This window comes from Lytechinus variegatus, chromosome 4 (assembly GCF_018143015.1).
Source record: "Lytechinus variegatus isolate NC3 chromosome 4, Lvar_3.0, whole genome shotgun sequence".
Classification (NCBI taxonomy): Eukaryota; Metazoa; Echinodermata; class Echinoidea; order Temnopleuroida; family Toxopneustidae; genus Lytechinus; species Lytechinus variegatus.
The window spans coordinates 20260200-20283159 of NC_054743.1; the positions used below are offsets into that span (position 1 = coordinate 20260200).

Sequence of the window (22960 nt, forward strand, 5' to 3'; positions counted from 1 at the left end):
AGGGAGCGGAGAAAGTGCATCCATTATACTTAATAAGAATTTGAATAATTTTCAAAGTGATGGATTTGATGGAATTCTCCCTATACGGAGTGATGAAAGTGCAATGTATGCGGGCATTCCATGATCCGATGACGGGGTAATAATACATTTATAAAACGCTTATAGAATTACCGTGAGTGGATCATTGATATTATTATCATAAATTGATTTATTGACATTATAAAAACTTTGTTAAAGTAGGCCTATTTCACATAAGTTAGTTGGAAGAAGCTTTAAGCAGTGAAGATAAACAAGATGCTCTGGAACAATCGTCACACGGGCTAGATACATATATATTTGAAATGATAGAGTACTTGCCAGTGATATGGTCTATATCAAATAAATGTTTCATGTTTAGTGTGTATACACACGAATTGTTATATATTGTCAGATGGTGAAATGTACTTACATCTCATCTCAGGTCCGGCGACAGCGCTACCATCCTCGGCTATTCCTACGACCAAAGGAGAAAGTTCAACTGAAGAAACATCGATGATACCAACCAGTCTCCCACAACCTTCTAGCGGAGAGATCACCGATACGGTTACCTCAATCGAAGCTACCATTGACACCACCGCAGTGGTGTCGAGGGTGATAACTTCCACAGGTGTTACCGCTTCCACTGACAGTACCGCTACGACACCCACAACCGCCTACTCAGATACTTCGATCACATCTGGCACAACAAGTGGCACCACAATCAACACCACATGCAGCACCACAAGCGGCACCACAAGCAGCACCACAATCAGCATCACAAGCGGCACCACAAGCAGCACCACAAGCGGCACCACAATTGGCACCACAAGCGGCACTGCACAAGCAGCACCACAAGCAGCATCAACAAAATCACTAACACTATCGCCGCCGTCACCACCACGACCAACACCTCCATCAACATCACCTCTGCCACCACCACCACCTCCGCCACCTCTGGTAACCCCTCGAGACGAAGGTCGATAATGTTCTTCCTTGCAGAGAATGACAACGATAACCACCTTTCTGGATACTGCCTTTCAGGTCACACCTTGAAGAAGCATAAAGGGGTTGGTAGGATCAAATGCGCAGGGCTCTGTATGGCACGGAACGACTGTCGGTCTTTCAACAAACAAGACAATCTATGTAGCTTGAACAGTCGACGGAAAGATGAAGTCAGTTCGTCCTACTTTGTTTCGACTCCAGGTTGTCAATATTACGAAAGGGAAAGCGATTGAACTCCGTTTGAAATAACCAAAGACTGGAACCAAAGCGATATATAATTTCGCCCATGCAGTCACCCCAAAGATAATTCTATATGAACACATTCATCAACATAAAAAAAAGTTTGTTAGCTTTTGGCAGCGTACCTGTGGTGGGGGTGTTTCAATTTTTTTTAGTTTTGTCAGAAATTTGGGTTTGTTTGGGGGCACTCCCAGAATGTTTTCCAGGTATGCCAATGGCTATTGACACATGGCAAAACAAATCCAGCGTAAATATGATTCTAAGACCAAATTAATTTTCTGATGTCGCTACCTCAATAATAATGTATCTTTCGACAAGTTCTCAGGGATACAATTTTCATCATTTTATTCTGTTTGTTAAGAAAAACCTGTTGTTCCTATGTATCTATTATCACCTTTTCATCTGTTTTGCATTACTATAATATTATTTATTGGGACTTGTATTTCAATCCAATTACAATATCAAATAGGCTACAATACTTCTTTGTGGTATTTTCTTTCTATTAGTTGTTTTATTTTAGTTTTGTCAGAATTTTAGGAGTTATTGAAATAGCTCCATCTTTCCTGTTGCAATAATATTACTTTTAGCGATAAAAGCCTAATTATACGCAACATTGAAACTTTAACATTAAAATTATTTGATTTTTCTTTCTATTTTTTCTCAGTTCACACTCAATGGCGAGCTGTTAGAAATCTTTCAATAAAAATTGCAAAGTCGCCTTTTTATTCGTCCTGTAATTGGAACCTATTTTTAGATTTCGCTGAAACGTACATCACTGAAGGCGTTCAATTACCTGTACGATACATTAATAATGATGATAACAAATAAATATCTCCAGCAATCTTCAAATTGCTACCTACCTACAGTATACAGTTAGACTCAAAACGATAATGTGAACGAATGGAGCAGAACTGCAGAATAATAGTCTACACGTTTCGAATTTTCGATGATGTACACATTACCATCCAATTTGAAGTAAAAACTGATAAGCAAAGATTTTAATGAAAATAGTTCTTGGGGAAAAGGGTCAAGGTTCCGTGAAATTAAAACTATATAATTCTTAAAGTGAGGCCACAGAACGCACAATGAAGGTTTTCACTTCAGTAGGCACTAAATCCGAAGATGTCGAAAAGTGAGTTATATATAGACATATCATTTATTTCCATATCCAATGGGACATTTTAATTGAAAAATGTAATGAAAGTCTTTTTATTAAAATTTTGGAAGCAATAATTTCAACTTTCACTTTTGAAATCACCTTCCCAAAGACGCCTGGAGTCCTGGACAAATGTTTTTAGAATTTATTGTCCTCGTTTCTGCAGATGTAGTACACTGACTAAAATAATGAGATTCAAATGTCGATATTTAGGGATCCCGTGGAAAGTCCTGTAGTATTCGTATTATGTTTACGTCACAAACTCAGATTTTTATTTTAATAAAATCGAATTCAAATGTAAAAAATAGTAAATTTATCTTATTCCATTAGATTAAGGGCAGCAAACATGGCCAAGGGAATTGCCAACAAAACTCTCAAATTTAACTGAATCCCAGTATTTATATTGGTAATGACAAACTATATCTCCATCCATTTCCGAACGATTCGTCCATGAATGAGAACAATGCTGACCTTGGTCCACTCACCCGTAAAAGATGCACTTGATTAAAAAACGTAAATTTGCCTCTCTAATCATCAAAAGAATGAGAAGAAGTATTATTAGTTATCCAAAAATATAAGAGGGGTGATGGGAAATGTACTGTAAGTGAAGTTAAGGCTTTGTTCTGTCATGGGTTTATATTTTTTTTTTTGGGGGGGGGGGTGAGTGTGGGTCTTCAAATAAAATAATCATTGTTTCCAAGTAATATGCATGAGGTCGCTATGATGTGGTTTACCTTGAAGCCTATATCCTGGTTGAACTGTAGTAAGATGTGCAGATGAAATAATGCAACTTCAACGATCATTATAATGATAGGGAGCTTAAGATTTCATAGTAGTGAGGTCTTGCACCGCGATGCAGTATGGATTCAAGAACATTGAATAATTTTTGTATTTTCACATGCCCTTCCCGACAAAGAGCAACCCAAGAAGTATTTGTCGACTATTGGTGATTTAAAACAGCAGTTTCGTCCTGGACTTTCATGGACAAACGACACTTGCCAGTTTTCGTCATCTCCGAGACATAGCACGTAACTGCTCTTCCGTTTCACCAATTGTCGACAAAGACCTAACAGTCGAACTTTGTCATTTTGATGGGTATTTTCAATACACTTACTCTGTTCGAGCATGCTCATCCCTAATCTGAGCCCCATGACGCGGCAAGATCTATAATGTGCTCTCCTCACTAGTCATGCGCAGTAACGCTGATTTTCTTAAATAAATAGATTTCATTTTATGGATGAGAAATGTCCCCTAATAAAATTACTAAGAGGAGCAACCACCACATCAGCAGCAAAGAGAACAGTAACTACGATAGTAAATCACTATATTGATATCAATATTGATTAAAAATGCATTAGTTTGTACGAACATGATGAATGGCAATGAAATAAAGCATATGACTACACTGAAATAAAGGGATGTTCTCTTTTTTATTATTAAAAAAAACGTCTCCTGCTTTTGAATGAATATAACATTGAGACGTGTTTCAGTGTTAGTTTGGTTTATTTTCATATCTCACAAAATATTGAATACAATGTAACGTCCATCAAAAGCAATAAATCATTAATGATAAAATAATACAATACGTCGCAACAATTCAATATGAATAAGACAATAGTTATAACATTTGCACGTTTCAGATTGGAGACAGATATATCAATAAAACAATGTAAAATGAGGATATGAAAGGCAAAATATTAAAAAGCAGAGCTGTAATTTATAGTTTCCCTATAAATAACTTGTAAGTGCTGTCAATTTGTTAAATATCAATATGTTACCCTAAAAAAAGAAAGAGAGAGAGAATAAAAATACGTCAAAAGAGAGAGAGAGAGATACAGGGGGAGACAAGGGTAGACTAGTAATAGAAGGATAGGGAGCCGATCGAGAGAGTATCATTAAGATATTTGTTTAAAATTAAGTTTTCAATTTACGTTTGAAAGTATATTAGGGAATGGAATTTTTTCAGCTTGTAGATCATTTCAAAATAATGGACCTGTGGCAATAATTGTATAATGTCATTCCTTCTAAATAAGGAACAGACAGTGGTGGGTGATTCTTTTCTTGAGAGTTGAAACATGAACATTCCAAGATTAAATGTATAAAGATCATGGATTTGTAGAACATTACATGAATGAAAGAATGGTTTAGAATGAGCCCGAAAACTTGTATTATTAATAATTCTTATTATTTTTTTTTGGATAAGTAAATTTTTTTATTGAAATGAAGTTTGACTTTTGAACTGTTCTCCCAAGAAAGGGTACCGTAATTCAAATACGGCAAAATTAGAGTGGAGAATAAACATAACAAGACACGTGTAATGGAAAGACAAAATATGTCCTCCGATTTTCGATTATAGATACACAATAATCGAAATTCTCAAGGTCAGGAGTGGAAAAGAATATAGAAAGGCAGAAAGAGAGGGGGGCACTAGCGTACCTACGGGGGGAGGCAGTCTGCCCCCCCTGACGAGTCACAATCCATACAAAAGACATATCCCTGCCCCATGACGAGCTTGAATACCTATTTCCCCCCCCCCCCCCCCCGAAGAACGTGAAGACCTTTTTTTTTTTTTTTTTTTTTGCTTGTCAATTTTTTGATTGAAGACCTTTTTTTTCGACCGGTTTTGCCCCCCCCCCCTGTGGAAAATCCCAGGTACGCCACTGGGGGGGGGGGGGGGGGAGTATGGGGAGAGAATGGAATGATGCGTATGTCAATAATATGTTATTACGTGCTTCCAGGGTATGTTGTATGAGTGTATTTGCATCTGGCATGCAGATCTCTCGATTCGCTAATCTTTCACTCTCATATAGTCTGGGTAGCGACAGACAGACTGTCCAATAACTGGAGAGGAGCTCGATGCGTCATTTAGTAAGGAGTTGGGGTAAGTTCTTCTGACTATAGATAAATAAGCATCAGCAATATTCGAGACAGCTCAAATGACATATTTTTCATTAAAGAAACCAAAATTCTAGTAAAATTTTCTAGTTAAAATTGAAACAATATTTATTCTTGTCAAAATAACCCGATTGTAGTATCGGAAGATTTTGTTAATTTCATTCAGTTTAATCAATGTTGAGCAATCAATTTTCTGCATAAATAATGTATGATTTTGTGATTTTATATGGTTATAAATGGTTAATTTTAGTTACTGAATTTATCCACTGTATATGAATATGTTAATACCATGACATTTTGTACTATTATTTGTATTATAAAAATGGATAATTATTTGTCTTTTGTGAACGGTGTTTTGTTAATCTTGAATTGTTATATTTTACAATGTACCATCACTTTGATTTTGAACTGAATGATTAATGAATATCATTACAAAACAAAAAAATATGACCCAAGTGTTCATTTATGTATCGTTATAATTGTATACAAATTTATCGTAGACATGTATTTCCGGAGTCAAATTCAACCAAATAAAAACGAGATAATTTTTATAGGTATATTACAAATAAATTATTCTGATTGCTTATATCTTATACAGCATATAGACTATTCATTGACGGATCTAAACATGATTCATTCTGATCATCGGTATTTCAAAGCAACAAAATGACGTCTGGAAACTGTCTTGCCTTGCTCCTTCTTTTGCTCTCCAAGCAAGCAGAAGGTAAGACCCACGATGACACATTAGATTAGAATTATACGCTAAGAAAATCTAAAATCGATTGTGACCATCTCCCTCTTTTTAGCGGCAATAAGTTATACACTCTACCCTGTGATGAAAAGTACTGACGTACACATGGGGACTTGGGGGTGGGGGACATGAACCCCTCCCTCCCAAAAAAATATATTACATATATATATATATATTATATATATATATTATATATATATATATATATATATATATATATATATACGACCGAAAAAGGGAGAAAATGAAAGAAAATGAAACGCTGAAATATGATATAATTTCCGAAATTTTATATCAAAATCTATCCGAACATTAATATTTTTTAAAGATTTCTGATTAAATGTTAAAATAGTTGGTTTACAAATTTCATATTTTCCTTCATATACGGTGGCGGGATTTATGTCAATGGATTAATTCTCATCTTAATTTTTCCATATAATTCTTCTTTTTTTCATTTCAGGAGGAATCACATGTACGAGTCCATGGTTCAATCTTCACGGGAGTTCGTGCTATGCCTTGTATAGCGACACACTGACGGAAACGTATGCAAAAGCAAATACGATATGTGGTAATGTTGGGGCGCATGTCTACGTACCAAATTCAGAAGGAGAATACGATGCCGTCTCTACACATGTTGCTTCAATGGTACACCTACTTCAGTCAACATATTGGTTGTGGATTGGGTGTGACGAAACCGAGGACGACGGCGTCTTCCAGTGCGCTGATGGGACAGAGCTTGACAGCGGCAGTGGTGAGTGGTTTCATCTCAAAGAAACAACCACGACCAATACTTCAGACTAAGAATGTAGAGACTTCACCCCCCCCCCCCCACCCCACTACCTCGTCACCTCGACATAAATGCAACATAATCGCTTTTGATGCGTTTTGGCTCAGTGGATAAGGTTTCGGGCTTTGAGTCACAAGGGCCGGGAAGGGGGCCGGAGTTCTTTTTTTTCAGTCACAGCACTTACGTCATCATGAGGCAAGGCGTTTTATTTACATTTTCACTCCCCACCCAAGTGCAGTAAATGGGCACGTCCCATCAGGATCGAGTTCCATGAATGCTCGAATGCCCAAGCAGGGTAACCGAAATAATAGTTGCACATTATTGTCTTTCATTTATTCCGTTGTAGTTGTTGTTATTTCTGTTGGTCCGTAATCATGGCGAATTGTCGATCAGTCAAGTCACCAAAATGTCGAGTTAAATACATGTAAAAATCAGACGTTAGACATGTTAGAGCAGTTGTTGAATATTTCTCTGTCGTCATGTTACAGGTTGGTGGCAAGACTTGTATCCGACGCCAGGAGGACCTCGCAGGTGTGTTGATCTTTATGGGGGAACATTCCCCCATAAAATATACGACCATTCGTGCATGGAAAGGAACACCTTTTTCTGTGAAGGTAATACATATCTCCATCTCAATAATTTCTTTAAATTAAATTTTTTTAGAAAGTAACCAATACCTGAATACAATTTCATTATAAAGGTTAAGTCATGGAGCTATTATAGCTCCATGGTTAAGCTATGGATGGTGGGGTTGCAGTGTAATAATTTGAAAAATTCTATGAAAGCCATTTGCCCGCCTAAAACAAACCTTACAATGTGGATATCAATGGAAGACAAGAGGCTCTCGGGAAAGGTAGCCTGTAGCAGTAGTTGACAAATCTGGCATAGGCCTATTTTCCTTCTATTCGCCATGTTCTAGAAACAATATGAACGGTATTCATATTTTTTATAACATTAGCTCCACCGACATCACTGCCAACATCCGGTCATGCAATAGGTCAGGTGACCACCCCTTTCCTGGTCAGCACTTTGTCCACGATGGTCACCGATCCCACTAGTTCTACAGCCCCAGTCAATGGGGACGATATCACTGCATTGACTGCAACCAGGATCGCATCAGACTCCACGAATACCAACACAGCTCAAGCCACATCACTGCCAACATCCGGTCCTACACAAGGTCAGGTGACCACCCTTTTCGTGGTCAACACTATGACCACGGTGATCACCGATCCCACCAGTTCTGCAGCCCCAACCAAAGGGGACAATACCACTACAACCAGTTCAAACACACCCCAAGCCGCATCACTAGCAACATCCAGTCCTACACAAGGTCAGGTAACGACTACCACTTCTCTGGCTACCAACGCTGCCTCAAAGTCCCCCTCAACAACGGTTCAAGAAATGAACGTCAACACCTTCAACACGACCTTGGACAACAGTTTCACCACAATGGTCACAACCGATTCTGTCACTTCTACCAACACCATCCCATCGGATGCCACCGATACCAACACCCCTTCTAGTGTTGCCCCTTCTTGTGGAACCTGTCCTAGGTGTTCGCTCAATGTCAAAATGTTTACCCACGTCTGTCCAGAAATCTCCGGACGGAATGGAGTCACGATTCCGGCCATAATTGTATATTTCACAGATCGTGATGGCATTAAATTTGGGGAGGAATGTGAGAAGATAAGAGCTATCCAGCTCACAGGGCCGTTTCTGTTTCGGCAAAAGCAACGCTTTCAGAAGATCGGCGTCCTTTGGGGGAAGTATATAGGTTGAAGAGCGTCTTTCACTGAATGACCTTTCTATCATTGATAATTCTTTTCACAAAAGCAGAAATATATTGCGAAGCTGTGACTATTAAGGTGTTCATAGTATATCATTAAGACATCTCCTCCTTTCCTCAAAGAGCAAAATTAATATGAACGAAATTCGACAAACTATGAACGAACTTAATTCAGGAGGATGATTGACCAAACTTAAGAGGGATTTTAACATGGCCCTGGGAAGCGGTGGTCCTGGAAGTGCTTCAACGCCCCAAAGATTTCCTTGGGGTGCTGGAAGATGTATAAAAATTGAAAAAAATGTAACCAAAATGACCTACTTTCATATTGAAACCCCTTTTCTCTCTTTTCAAATTTACATCGGTACCCCGAGTAAAAAAAAATCATTCCCAGGGCCCTGGGTTTTAATATAATTATCTAAACTTACATTTCGTAAATATCAGCCTAAAGTATATTTTCATTATGTGATATGTATTTCTTATTTCGCATTGGTAGTATAAGTACAAAACTGTCAAATATATCAACTATGTGATACAACACATTAAGACTACAAAGTGAATTCAATTGAATACGAATCAATTGATTAAAGGGAATCGTAGAAAAAAACCCAAATAAATCACAATGAGTGTTCTTAAATGTCTTTTATAAAGTTTTACGAGGCCGCCATCATTTTCAAGCTTGACCGCTCACGATGGCGGTCTCCTGCATTCATTTAAACTGTTATTTTTTTTCGATTGAATATTGCTTCTTGTCGATATTTATTTTTCATTGCTTTATTATGACTATTGCTTTATTACTTTGTGAAACTGAATTGTATCACCTTATTGTTATGTTGCATATAATATCTTGAATGCAGAAATAAATAAAATCAAATCAAATCAATAAAGTAATAAATGTTCAAATAATTTACAACTATATATTTTGACTCTGAAAATATCATTAAAAATTGACATACTGAAGCTTTTCGACATGCTACTATCCGATTTCGCAGTACCAACCACTTGTAAGTTTATGTAATTCTGCCAATGGCAATTACCATGGTAACATGGCTAAGCAGCTAATAATAATCAAGGTTACCATGGTAGTTATAATAATAACAAAGTTACAACAGTTTTAATCTTCATGATACGGGCCACATGACTGTAATCACAATTAGTTTCGCACTTTAGACAAGAATTAATTAAAACGCAGTGACGGTTCGTGAACATCAAAACATGATGATGATAGGGACTGGCTGAAGTGCAGTAACTCGTGAAGTGCTAGTAATTAACATTGATTAACCATAATAAACAACCACGTGAATGGAAACTATGAAAGGGGTGTTGTTTAAAGATTTATCGCAATTTCGTGTATTTTGATGATATTATATAGTACAGTACTGAAATAATTAACATCGTAACTTCGCATGGACCGACACAATTATGTCAAAGGACGTGAATTGGGTTTAATCAGGTCTTTAAAAAATGTAATCACTTAATGAAACAGGATAGCACATTATAAAAACAAAACATTTTTTCATAATTTGTGTAGGCTTTGATGACAGTACTGTCCTTTGGTACAAGGGCGTGTTTTTTTACGTGTTTTCTTTATCGATATACAGATTTTTTTCAATAAGCTAGACGTTAATCACAAGATTTCCTTCTCTGAAATCTGTGATCTTATTGTGCTGACATATTCATGCTGAAACGAAACAATAGCAAATTTTACAATTTATGCCTTTATCCTATTTTGAAACAATACCCCATTTATTTAGAAACTTAAATAATAACTTGCTGAAAGATGTTTTTAACCCCCCTTCCCGTTCCATATATCTTTATCTCCATTATGTCGAACCTTTTCGATTCTTTTGTTCAGCAGGACCGTGTTTTTTTTTCTCCTTTACGTTCTACTTGTAAATGCTCCATCAATTTTATGTACATGTATATTTTTCTGCCAGTAGGCCTACTTGTAATTACATGTAGCATCACTTCTAATATCCGCTAAACTTATCATTTCTCTTATTTTGGAATCATTACTTTTAATCGAAATTAGTATTGCAAATTAGAATCATTATTATAAACTCGAATTATCACTGTATATTTGAATCATTATTGTTAAATTGAATTAAGATTATTATTGTAATTGAGATTTTATCCATGTCTATGTGCAATTTATATGTTTTTATTGTATATTCAACGGCAATTCAACCTTCGTGGCTGCTAAATTGAATGAAATATATCTTGAATCTTGAAACTGATTATTATAATAATAAAAATATTATTAATTGTTTATGAAATTACAATATCTCCAACCATGGGACATGAATAAGTAACCATGAAATGAAATAATAGATCGATGTATAGTATATAAGCTATCTCTTTCCAGCGTTTGATTATCTTCTTCGGAATGGGATATTCATCGGCGGATCCAGGGGGTGGCGCAGGGGGCACGCCCCCCTAATATTTGAGCGGATAAAGAAAAGTAAAAGGAAGAAAAGGCGCCGCTTGAAAAAATCAAAATAATGGAAAGAAAAGAAAAGAAAAGAAAAGAAAAGGCGCTGCTTAAAAAAATAATACACTGATATAACATTAGAAATAGTAAAGAAAAGACTATCCCCCAGCAAAGCACAATCATATCATCTTCCTTATCTTTTCTTTTAACTACCTTTTTCCCAACAACTTCGCCGGTAGCAGTGCGCTGCCTGCATCTCACTGGCGCCAATCAAGGCCACCTTAATCTAAATCGGCGCCGGACAAGAATAATCAGCGCTATTTCATTATAAATCGGCGCCAGTCAAGAAAAATGGGCACTGCCCACGTCTTAATCGGCGCCGATCAAGGATAATTAGCGCTACCTAAATCTAAATCGGCGCCGGACAAGAATAATCGGTGCCATCTGGTTATAAATCGGCGCTGCCTGAGTTCTTACCCGGCGCCAATCAAGGATAATCAGCGCCACCTATTATCTAAATCGGGCTGGTCAAGAATAATCAGCGCCATATGGTTGTAAATCGGCGCTGCCTGAGTCTTAACCGGCGCCGATAAAGAATAATCAACTATATCTAAATCTAAACCGGCGCCAGACAAGAATAATCAGCACCACCTGGTTAAAAATCGGTGCCAGTCAAGAATAATCGGCGCCAGTCGACTATGAATTGCCGCTGCCTGAATCTTACGTGACGTCGGTAAAAATAATCAGCACTACTTGTTTGAATCGGCGCCGGTCAAGACAAATCGGCGCTGCCTTTTTCTTAACCGGCGCCACCTAACTTTAAATCGGCGCCTGTCAAGAATATTCAGCGTCCCCTGCTGATTCCAATAAATAGGCGCCGGTAGAATAATGAAGAAGGGCCTAGTGCTAACCAAATCTAGATCGGCGCCGATCAAGTTAATTTTAGATAATTTAGCTTGTTAATGTGTTTAAATTATTGCCAGCCTATATTGTTTGTTACTGTTATTTTATGAAAACCAATAAAAACAGAAAAAAGAATGATCAGCGGCACCTGGTAATACATTTTATTGTTGAATGGTCATAACGAATAACAAAGCTTATCGCAAGCCCTTACAGAGTGGACTGGGGCGGGACAGTTGCCCACAGATGTCACGACATCTTTAATTTGTTATTTAAAAATCCCAGAATCATACAAAAGTGTAGAGCAAATCCTATAACTTTGATCTTATTTTCCAATGCTTTAGTAAGAAAAGGTCAGTTACCGTGCGAAATTGCATATTAATGACATTCGCTTTTTCGACAGCTCTTTGCTAACGAATTGCCATCAATTTTCCATAAAACTAACGCCATGGAACGGCTATTGTCATGTTGAATATAATACATGCCTTCTCTATCTTACATACGTTACTAGCAATGTCGTGACGGGCCCCCAGCAACGTCAACAATTATCTCACTTGTATGGGCTGAACATGCAGTTAAAAGGATTTCTTATCTGAAATAAAGAAGCAATTTTTGTTAAAGAAGTTGCATATTTTAGTCAGTTTTCAACGTCTATACATCATCCGACTTACGCCTGGTGAAAATCCCAACCGGAATGCTTAATATCTTTTAATACATTCCTTGGTTACCGGATACTGAGAAAAGGTGAATGTGTATTCCTTTTAAATCAATGTTTGATAATTTTCAAATGTTTCAAGATCCGAGTCATGGTGTGTGTGTATCATATGGGGAGGTAAGACCCATGGGATAAGGAACGACTTATACCTATTTTTCCACGATCGACGGTAATAAATATATCAATAATACCTTCGTTTGTAATCTATGGGGCCTATTTATGCAAACATTAGGCCTATTCTTTCTTTGACCCCTCCAATTTTTTCATCAGTGATTTTTATCATCGCATCATCGTCGTCATCACCATAGGGGCCTAATAGGCATAATTATCACCACCGCCATCAACGTATTTATCCTTATGAATATATCATACATTATCATGATTGTAATAGTATCCTCATCTTCGCCATTATAATGATTATCCCCAACATCATCACCACCACCACCATCATCATCACCATCACAATCACTTTCGCCAATTCGTGCCGTTATTCTGGCTATGTTTTTCATTCTAAAAAAGTGCAGTGTTGCGCACTTTCATTCTTTGTATGCTACAAATAGTTCATAAAGCAGAATGAAAATGTTATAAAGTAGATGGAGATTATATGAATGAGGATGATGGTGATGATGGTGAAAATGAAGGCCATGATGAAGATGGACACGATGATGATGATGATGATGATGATGATGATGATGACGATGATGATGATGATGATGATGGGAGAGTATTTGGTGATGATTAAATCACAGGAAAAGTGATTTAATGATTAACTGAAATACTGACACAGAAAACTTTACTTTAAATTTTCTGATTATAACATGGATTTAACATTTGCCTTGAATGAGTAAAGAGATGAATTCCATAAATCGGGACCGTGGTGTCTTATGGATCTTTGTGCAATGAGCAATTTGGGGTTGAAGGAGTGAAAATTTGAAGAGTTCCGTGTTGGGTATGAATGAATAAATGTGTTCACTGTATAAAAATTGTGGAATGAAGGTGGAAGCATGTTATTTACGCACAACATCAGCAGTAAACTTTCAAGTGAATTTATATCAAATACTGTTAGAGTCTTTAGTTTATGGAATAATGGGTCTGTGTATGCTAAATACTGCGATTCAGTACAATTTCGAATATTTTTTTGTAATAAATATATTGTATTAATTTTACTTTTTGCACAGGTTGCCCAAACTATATTGCAGTACGATATATAGGGTAAAATTAATGAAAAAATTGTATAGTGGAAAATGGATGGTTTGTGGAATAATGTTTTTCATTTTGTAAAGTACACCGACGTTTCTTGAGATACTAGTAGATATGCAACGTATGTGTTCGTTCCAATATAAATTTTCATCTATTGTAACACCTAAATATTGTGTATCCTTTTCTTTTCAGACGAGTGTTGTCTTTGATTTATTGTCAGAAAATTCAGCAAAATGTGAATTTGTTGTAGTGAGTTTCCGGGTAGTAAAAGCGAAAACGCACTACAATAAAAATTGCGTGAGCCTCTGCGTAGCGTTTAATAAAAGGACTTGTCAGACGTTTATATCCGTCAAGTCTCATTTTAACCGACAGTTACCATAGTAACAGTGCTTCTCAGCCAATCAAAATCAAGGAAAGGTGTCAGACCTGACAACTTGTCGGACGAAAATGTTGATGAAACGCTTCCCTGTCCATTATTGCTCTGTGATTCATCAGTCTATGGTTAATTTTTGACCAAGATCTGTCTCACTTATTAGCCACAGCTAGAGTTTACTGGACTTAGCTTGTGAGATTCTTGAATCGATGATTGGATTGTTTTGAATAACTATGTATTACCCATACTAGTATAGACTCTATATGGTCTTTATATTGTGGCGTTGTGGACTGAATTATTTGTCCACTAAACAAGAAGAAGGAATCATTTTGCATTACTCGTTATACATGGACGGCACCATGAAGCAACACGAAAGTCGATCAAGAGAATTGCTTTTTAATTACTAATACCTCTCTGTATGATGGATGTAGGTGCATGTCTACGAAACGATAAGGCATGGAATAACCTATATAATAAGTAATACAAATAAAGTATTGTAAAGTAGGTTCGGGATGTAGCCATTATATGAATGCGTATATTTGTTTTCTTTTCATTATAATGCATCTGACCAATACCAAGACCTCCATAACTTTGCTTCTGATGAAAAACGTGGTCGAACTATTGATCGTGAACATAAAGCATTGGTAAATAAAATCTGATATACATATTGAAAAATGACCATCTTTAGTTCCTTTAATATACAAACTTATCCCACAACAAGGTCCATGCTTAATTACATTTCGACGTCCTAGTCCATTGACCACAAATTAAACGTAATTTCCTCTTAGTTAAATAATTTTTTATATAATTAAAATAAAGACAAATTGAATAAGAAGGGGACAAAATCCAAGACAATGACCTTCACCTCCGCCTCAAAAGTGGAACCTCTTTGTTATAAATGTTGGGAGTGGGGGAAACAGTTTGCAGCTATAGTTGCACCATAGAGCTAACACATGGTATACACTTACACCATTGTAATCCATTCCAGTCCGATCGAAGCTTTTACGCGATTGGAATGGAATATCATCGGTCGGTTTATAGTCAGTTTGTTGGTGTGACTGTGAGCTAGGCCATCGGAATTCTCTAAACAATGCTCATAGTAATCAGGTGAGTGCGAGTTATTATGATAAAGGTCCTCGTCCTTTTCTTAATCATGAATAGATTGTTGCGCAGTTAATTTCAAGATGATTAATTTAATTAATATCGGGATTAATATGTACATCATTTTTATAGTGAGCGAGCTTTCTCTGCCGCAGCACCTCTACTTTGGAATAATTTGCCATAAAATTCAATAATTATATCATCACAAGAGACTTTCAAATCTTAACTGAAGTCTCATCTTTTCTAACAGTATTGCATATAGGCGGATCCAGGGGGGGCCGAGGGGCCCGGCCCCCCCCCCCCCCTATTGGCGGAGCAAAAAAAAGAGAGGAGAAAAGAAGAAAGGCAAACATAAAAGGAGGAACATGATTGAATAAAATAACATGAGGGGAAGACTTTGAAAATAATTTTTTGAAAAATCTATTTGTTAGGATATAAAATTTTCGCTCGCGCTTTGCGCTCTTATTGTCTTTTAGGGGATTTGCATAAGTTTTCTTGCATATCTTACTCAATATGGAGCTTGAAATATCAAACTTTGAAGTCAATATACAAAACATATTTCAGCTGGGAAATTAAACTTTCATTATTTTGTTTGATTTGCAAATTAATTTTAAAAAGTGCTCTGTAAAAATGTCTGTGTTATGGTCTGAATATTTTGATCAAATTAGTTGAAAATGCATATCTTTTCAACATATTTTAATAGAAATTTACACACATGTACATGACATACATTCTAGTAATTAGTTAATTAAAAGACGAAAGAAAGAGAGAGGGAGAGAGAGAAGGGGAACCAGAAGTAAAAAGAGAGCGAAAGGATAAGAAAGAAAAGGAGGAAAAAGAGGGGGGACAAGGTTATGTCGAGAGGCAAAAGATAAAGCAGAGAGAAAGAAAGAGTAATGAGAGAGGGAGAGTGGAGGAGAGGTAGAAAGGGTAATAGAAAGTGGATTGAGTACATATTTATATACCTTTATATTTATCAATTAAGAGAATTGGTATAGAAGTGTATGTGAAGGTCGTGTTCTCTGTCAACCCTAAATCATTGTCAAGTTGGGTGTCATTTATCAAGCCGAATCTATTCAATCCAGTTCATAGTCCTCCAACCCGATAAGATCGGCTTATGTTTGAGATTCGGGAGCATTCCACGAGTGGATAGAAGGTAAGTCTCGAAAGTACATCTTTACATTTTATTTTGAATTTGTGTTTAACAAAAAAGATTAAAAATAATTTGTGACGTGGAAGAAAACCATTGTTTATACGAATATGAATGAATGAATGAATAATGAATAAATGAATTTAATGAATGGATGAAATAATGAATGAATGGATGGATGGATGGATGAATGAATGGATGGATGAATGAATGAATGAATGATGAATAAATAAATGAAATATTGATTGATTGAATGGTGTATGAACGAACGAATGAATTAAAAAACGGAAGCCATCAGTCTTGGTATACAACCATGCATGCTGGCCTATACAGTGCGTCCCACAAAAAACGAAATCGAGATTTATCGATAATTTATCATAACTTAATCTCAAATACAATAGACAAATGACCCACCAAATGAATGTAAATCTTAGAATCTCCTCTTTTATCTGATATTACTTAGATTATTCTTCATCCACGCATAAGCGAGCAAAAACAATTTGAAGAGGGGATACCAAAAAGTCATTTGGCGGGCTGTATCTGGGTTTCAAAAAGAAAACCACATTTTTAAAAAGTTAAATATCGGCTCTTTAATTTGATACCCCAATTACAGAAAATGGTCAAGAAATAATAAAGTTATGGTTATTTGAAATAAGGCTTGGATTTTTAATAATTTCATAAAATGAAGAGGTTCTATAAAGGCTAGCGTTCAAACTCACTTGACACTCCGTTTTGTTGACGATCAGCCATGCATTAAGTCTTTTGTTAACCATGCGATAGCTTCTGTGGGAAACCGGTGAAAACACGTTTATTTAATAAAATTATGGAAATACAAGCAATGTTATGAGGGAACATTCGAACCCACGACCCTCTGTTTCGAAGTCCGAAGACTTATCCACTGGGCCACAACGCTCCACAGCTCGGTTTCGTTTTTTTCTGGGACGCACTGTATAAGAGAATCCCATGGATATCATTGCGATTCGGTTATACAAAATTTTATAGCAAAGTAACTAGCATCAACAGGATTGTCGAAAATAATACAGTACTGAAGTCAACTCTAACATGATTAAGGTACAAGTCTTAATGGAAAAAGAAATAACATATTTGACCAAAACACAGGAAACGTAAACAAAATGAATGCTACAGATTCTTGTCAAATGTTCTTCTTAGATCACAAATCAAACGAATGATTTATGTTCTAGTATTTACCATAGTAAAGCTAGCAATGTTGTTAATTTTTTTTAACCAGAATTCTATTCATTTCTTTGGGACGGTAGAATTTGTAAATTAACTGTTGCTAAAACTGTCCTCCAATGTCTACTATCATTTCCAGATCTCCATCGTTTCTTTGATGAAAGGAATTTTTAGATCATAATCTTCCGTCAACTTAAAATGCTTGGAGGAGCTCTGACCTTATTGTTCCTCTCCTCAGTCTTAATACTTCGCAACGGTGAGTTCCACATGGTTATATAACTTCGGAGCACTGGCGCACAGGCCTTGGGGTGCTTGAGCCCCCCCCCCCCATATTTTCACGGTCCAGAAAAAAAAAGAGAAAAGGGAAGGGAGAGAGAAGGGTGAAATACGGTATCAATTTCTGAGTACTATATTTTGTCATAATAGTATTAGGACAAAATATATCACAAAATGGGAGATTTGAATTTTTTTTAAATAAAAATGTCGAAATTTTGGCTCTTTTTCTTGCAACTTTGAATTTCGCCCGGTACGTGATATATGCCCCCTCAAAATTTTTGCCTCATTACACCACTTTTTTTTAATATGTATTTTTTTTTAATAGATTTTAACTAAAAATTTCCCTTTTGAAATATTTTTTGTAATGTTATTTTTATTATCATTTGTGTAAAATGACCGGGGACGTTTGATTTTATTATAAAGAAAAACAAATTTACATTTTTTTTTTCATACGTTTACCATACAAAAAACAGCAATTGAGTAAATAAAGTGTCAATCTTCGTGTGGGTAAAACGTTGTAAAATGTTTTATTTTTTTCTATTTATAACTGACGCTGTATAAAAAATACAATCATAACGCACTGGTTGTTCTTTCATGACATTTCAAACGAAATTAAACCATTGAATATTTGAAATGTTGATTACATTTATATCTGCAACTCGATTAGAAATTATAATTTCGTTAAAAAAAAGTCCAACATGGTGATTCCCCTTTTCCATTCCCTTTACTCATTGTATTCTATTCAAGATGACAGTTAGTTTGGAAGTCTCTACTCCAAGGGGTCGGGTACTCCAGGCAGAAAATCAAATAATTTTACTTGATAAAGTAAAATTAGACAACTAAATAATGAAAATTTCATCAAAATCGGACATGGAAAAATCAAAATTATGACAAAAGTTCTACGCGCGTCTTCGTGAATGTAAAATTACCAAACTAATACATAATCCTCTCATATTCTTTTCCCATTTTATTATTATTTCTGAAATAAAATGTACATTCATTCAAATGTTATCCTCCGAGAATATAATGATTTAGTGTGTGAAATAATCATTGCTGCAACTTGTTTTGCTATACAAGCTCGGGAGACAATATCATGCACTCTATTATGAAATAATGATGATTCCATGAAGTACAAGGGAATACTGGGGATCTGACATCATCGGCCCACTTATTGAATATTTATGATGGCATTGAGGTTATTTATTATTATATTTTTACAAAATATTTTTGTTAACTTTTACAGTAGAATTGCTTTCTTATTTACATAATTATCACAATTTTTTAATGTAATTTTCTTGCTCAATGTATTTAAGTTTATTTATTCAAAGAACTATTTTCATCCAGTAGTACTTCTTTGAGTCCACCTCGAGCCCTCTTAATGATTTTAATTAAATGGTTTCTCTTTTTAGGGGCAGCTGAAGTCAATTGCACCTCCCCATGGGTAAACATGTACGGAAATTCCTGCTACTATCTTTACGATTTAACAGGCCACTTATACGAAACTGCAGAGCTTACATGTCGCGACCTAAATTCTCATGTTTACGTGCCAAGTTCGGAAAGTGAATATGAGGCCGTCTCCGCCCGTCTACTTCTAGTACAATACTACTTTTACGGAAGCGAGCTGGGGTTGTGGATTGGTTGTGCCAACAATGGCAACGATGATTCTTTCTTTTGTTCTGATGGAACGGAGATTGGCATCAATAGCGGTGAGTATAGCTAAAAGTATGAGATCATCACAATAAACAAAGCAAACGCGAAGTGCAGGCCCATATTTAATTTTATTTTTGAAATTTCATGTATTTTACCTTGAAATTGAATATCTAGATTTTTTTTACTAATGGAGAAGATGCATATCTAACTAAAGGCCTGGTCACACCGCCAGAGCGTTGTTGGAGCGGTAGGGAAAGAAGGTTGAAATTCGCTCACAAAATTGGGGGAAAAAATCAAAAACATAAATCGAAAACAAAAAAAAAACAATCGAAATAGAAAATGGTTAGCGGTAGCGAGCGGTGATGATTTTTTTTCTCTCCGCTCCACGACCGCTCCAACAACGCTCGGGCGGTGTGACCAAGCCTTAAATCATTAACGCAAGCGCGAAGCGCGAACTGAAAATGTTTGATATTCAGACCCGAAAAAGTGGATGGTTTAATAAAGAGCAGGATACTTTATCTATTTAAAAAATTTGTTTGGATTTAGACCTAAGAACGTGACATTAGTCTGTGTGCCCAAATCTTGAAAAGGATGACTATCTTCCTAAATATTATGCGAGCCCCGGATGCGAGCGCTAAGCTATCTTCCTATTTCTCTTCCTAAGCATGAGAGCACAAAATCTATTAATATTATGGCCTGAAAACTGGACAATATTTTAAAGCACTTATGTAATTTTGAATAAGATGCAAGAGTTAATATCTTTCAACAATCAACGTTTTTCTTATGACTAATTTGCTCTTTTCTAACTCTTCATGATGGTGAAGAAAGCTATTCTTGTTTATCCTTCAGTATACAGTTAATAATGATTCGAGAGACAAATGAGCTGATACATTGAAATTATACTGTTACGACACATAGTGGCGTACCTAGGATTTTACACAGGAGGAGTGGGCAAAACCGTCCGCACAAAAGTTTGACAAGCCCCCCAAAAAAGGTCTTCAATCACAAATAAAGGATATTGTACCAGAAAAAAAAAGTGATAAGCAAAAAAAAAGTCTTCAAGCTCGTCAGGGGGGGACAAAAAAGGTCTTTCAAGCTCGTCAGGGGGCAGGGATACGTCCTTTGCATGGGCTGTGACTCGTCAGGGGGGGGGGTAGACTACCCCCCCCCGTAGGTACGCTAGTGACGACACTATCGGCTATTCAGTTAAACCACAACTTTAAACCTGAGTTTAAATTAAACCCGACTTCAGAATACGGACCTATGTGAACATTAACTGCATGGTATTCACAATTTTATATTGTTTAAAATTGTCATTTTAAGAGTGTCAGTGTGAATCACATTTTCACACAGTCACAGTGGGAAAACAAAGAGGGATAGTGAGTTCTTCCAACGTGGTGATGTCTTATCTTATTTTGATTTAGATTGGTGGTTCAACACGGGTTATATCACAGGGGGACCCGACAGATGTGCGGCTTTCAACTTGAAAACCTTCCCTTCTAAACTATACAAGCATTCATGTGAGAACGATACCAACGCAATTATCTGCGAAGGTAAGCAAAACCCTTTTTTCACATATTTCTCAAAAATATTAAAAACCACTTTATTGAAGCCTATGGCCCTGGTTGACAACAGTTTTTCAATCACTGGACAGTTTACTCTGGGTAAGGAAGACGAATAAAATTAAATGAAACAAACGCCGGAGTTGGGACCAAAATAAATGAAGTTAAGTTAAGTAGGCCATGAAAGGCGTGATATATTGACAAGATCATCTTAACTATTTGTCAGATGCAGTTACAATTGATTGTCAAATTACAAGTAACATTATGTGTGGCACACCCGTAAAAAGACAGTTTCGGTCTATGGGACAATCTTTGAAAATATCAAAAAAAACGGTTTGACCATCATCATCGCATGTAGAATAGAACAGTAATTGAATAGACCAATAATTGATCGCAATAACTATACCTATATAAAAAAAACAGTTGCACGCTAATATTGTCACCCGGGATAGTCACAGTATAGCTGCAGCACCTTTTGGGGGTGTCATCGTGCCTCCCGCATGAAAAAAAAATGTTGAAAGGTGCACCCTTTATAGTGCAAAGACTAGGGGAGCTACATGCACAGATAAATATTTAAAAAGGGTTTCCTAGTGCGAAAAGTGTGACATTTAAAAAAAAAAACTTCGACATTCACAGTATATAGGCCTAGACAAATTCAAAACAGCTCTTAAAACTTATTCAAAATATACCTCGATTCAACAAAATGAACTCGGTAACACATACACCTGTATTTTTTTTCTTCATCATAATCCATTAAGATGGCCCAGTGCAGGAAATTGATGACTTGGTTACAACCACCAGTGCCACCACTACCACCACTACCAGCCCGATCGAATCATGGACCTCCTACATGGTCCCTTGCACAGCCCATCACACCTCTTACACTTGTCCTGAGATCTACGGACGATATGGGATGCGTTTCCCGGCTATCCACGTATATTTTGCCGACCGTTTTAACATAGAAATGAGTGAGGTATGCAACAGAATGAGAGGCATCCAACGAGCATCGGCGATTCTTTTTCGACAAAATGGTCGCTTTCAGAAGACGTTTGTGTCTTGGAGAGCCACATCATACATGTAGAGTGTTGGTGTTCTGTCGACAGTTCTGGTGGGTATTTCATAAAGCTGTTCGTAAGATACGAATGACTTTACGCACGATTAGTGCATGCAGGGAAGTGTTCCCTGACTGGTGATCACTTCTTGTGCTGTAATGATACCCCCATAGATGTAATTGATTCATGACCTAAGAACATGTTCCAGTCGTGCGTAAAGTCGAGCGTAACTTTACGATCAGCTTTATGAAACACCCACCAGGCTCTACAGTAACTTGAGGAACATTGTCAACAGAAAGTTTTTACTCCGCGAAGAACGACGTATTCAAGAACATAGAAAAGGTATTGCCAACTGACGCCTTTTATGACAATGAACAACCAAGAGGTCTTATTCAAAATAGCAGTTTCGCACGCCGGACTAAACAACATAGGTATTTGCAATTTTTCATCAGCTTCGAAACTTAGGATAAAACTGCTGTTCCGGACGATTCACCAATTTTCGACAAAGACCTCCCAGCTGTCCTTTGTCATTTGACGGGCACTTTCAATATATGTATTGTGTTCTTGAATCCGTCATGCGTCGCGATGTGAAAACTCCATGAATTTTTGGAAAACAGAAAAAATCCCAAAACATGGCTCTCGTCGCTCGTCGGAGTTTTCAAACCGATATCCATCAAATTTGTAAAAGTAGATTTTGTTTTTCTTCGTAGTTGCCGCAAAA

General features: G+C 36.6%; 2 protein-coding genes across 2 annotated transcripts; both read left to right on the forward strand.

Annotated features, from left to right (window-relative positions):
* The first annotated feature begins 8061 nt into the window (after positions 1 to 8061).
* LOC121412877 (cell wall protein DAN4-like) lies at positions 8062 to 8631 on the forward strand. Its single transcript, XM_041605640.1, has one exon. The coding sequence runs from the start codon at positions 8062 to 8064 to the stop codon at positions 8629 to 8631; it is 570 nt and encodes a 189-aa protein (XP_041461574.1).
* Positions 8632 to 17897: 9266 nt separating this feature from the next.
* LOC121412878 lies at positions 17898 to 22960 on the forward strand. Its single transcript, XM_041605641.1, has 4 exons — positions 17898 to 17955; positions 19385 to 19681; positions 21050 to 21178; positions 21946 to 22960. Exons 1-4 carry the CDS (start codon positions 17898 to 17900, stop codon positions 22266 to 22268), a joined length of 807 nt encoding a protein of 268 aa, XP_041461575.1. The 3' UTR covers positions 22269 to 22960.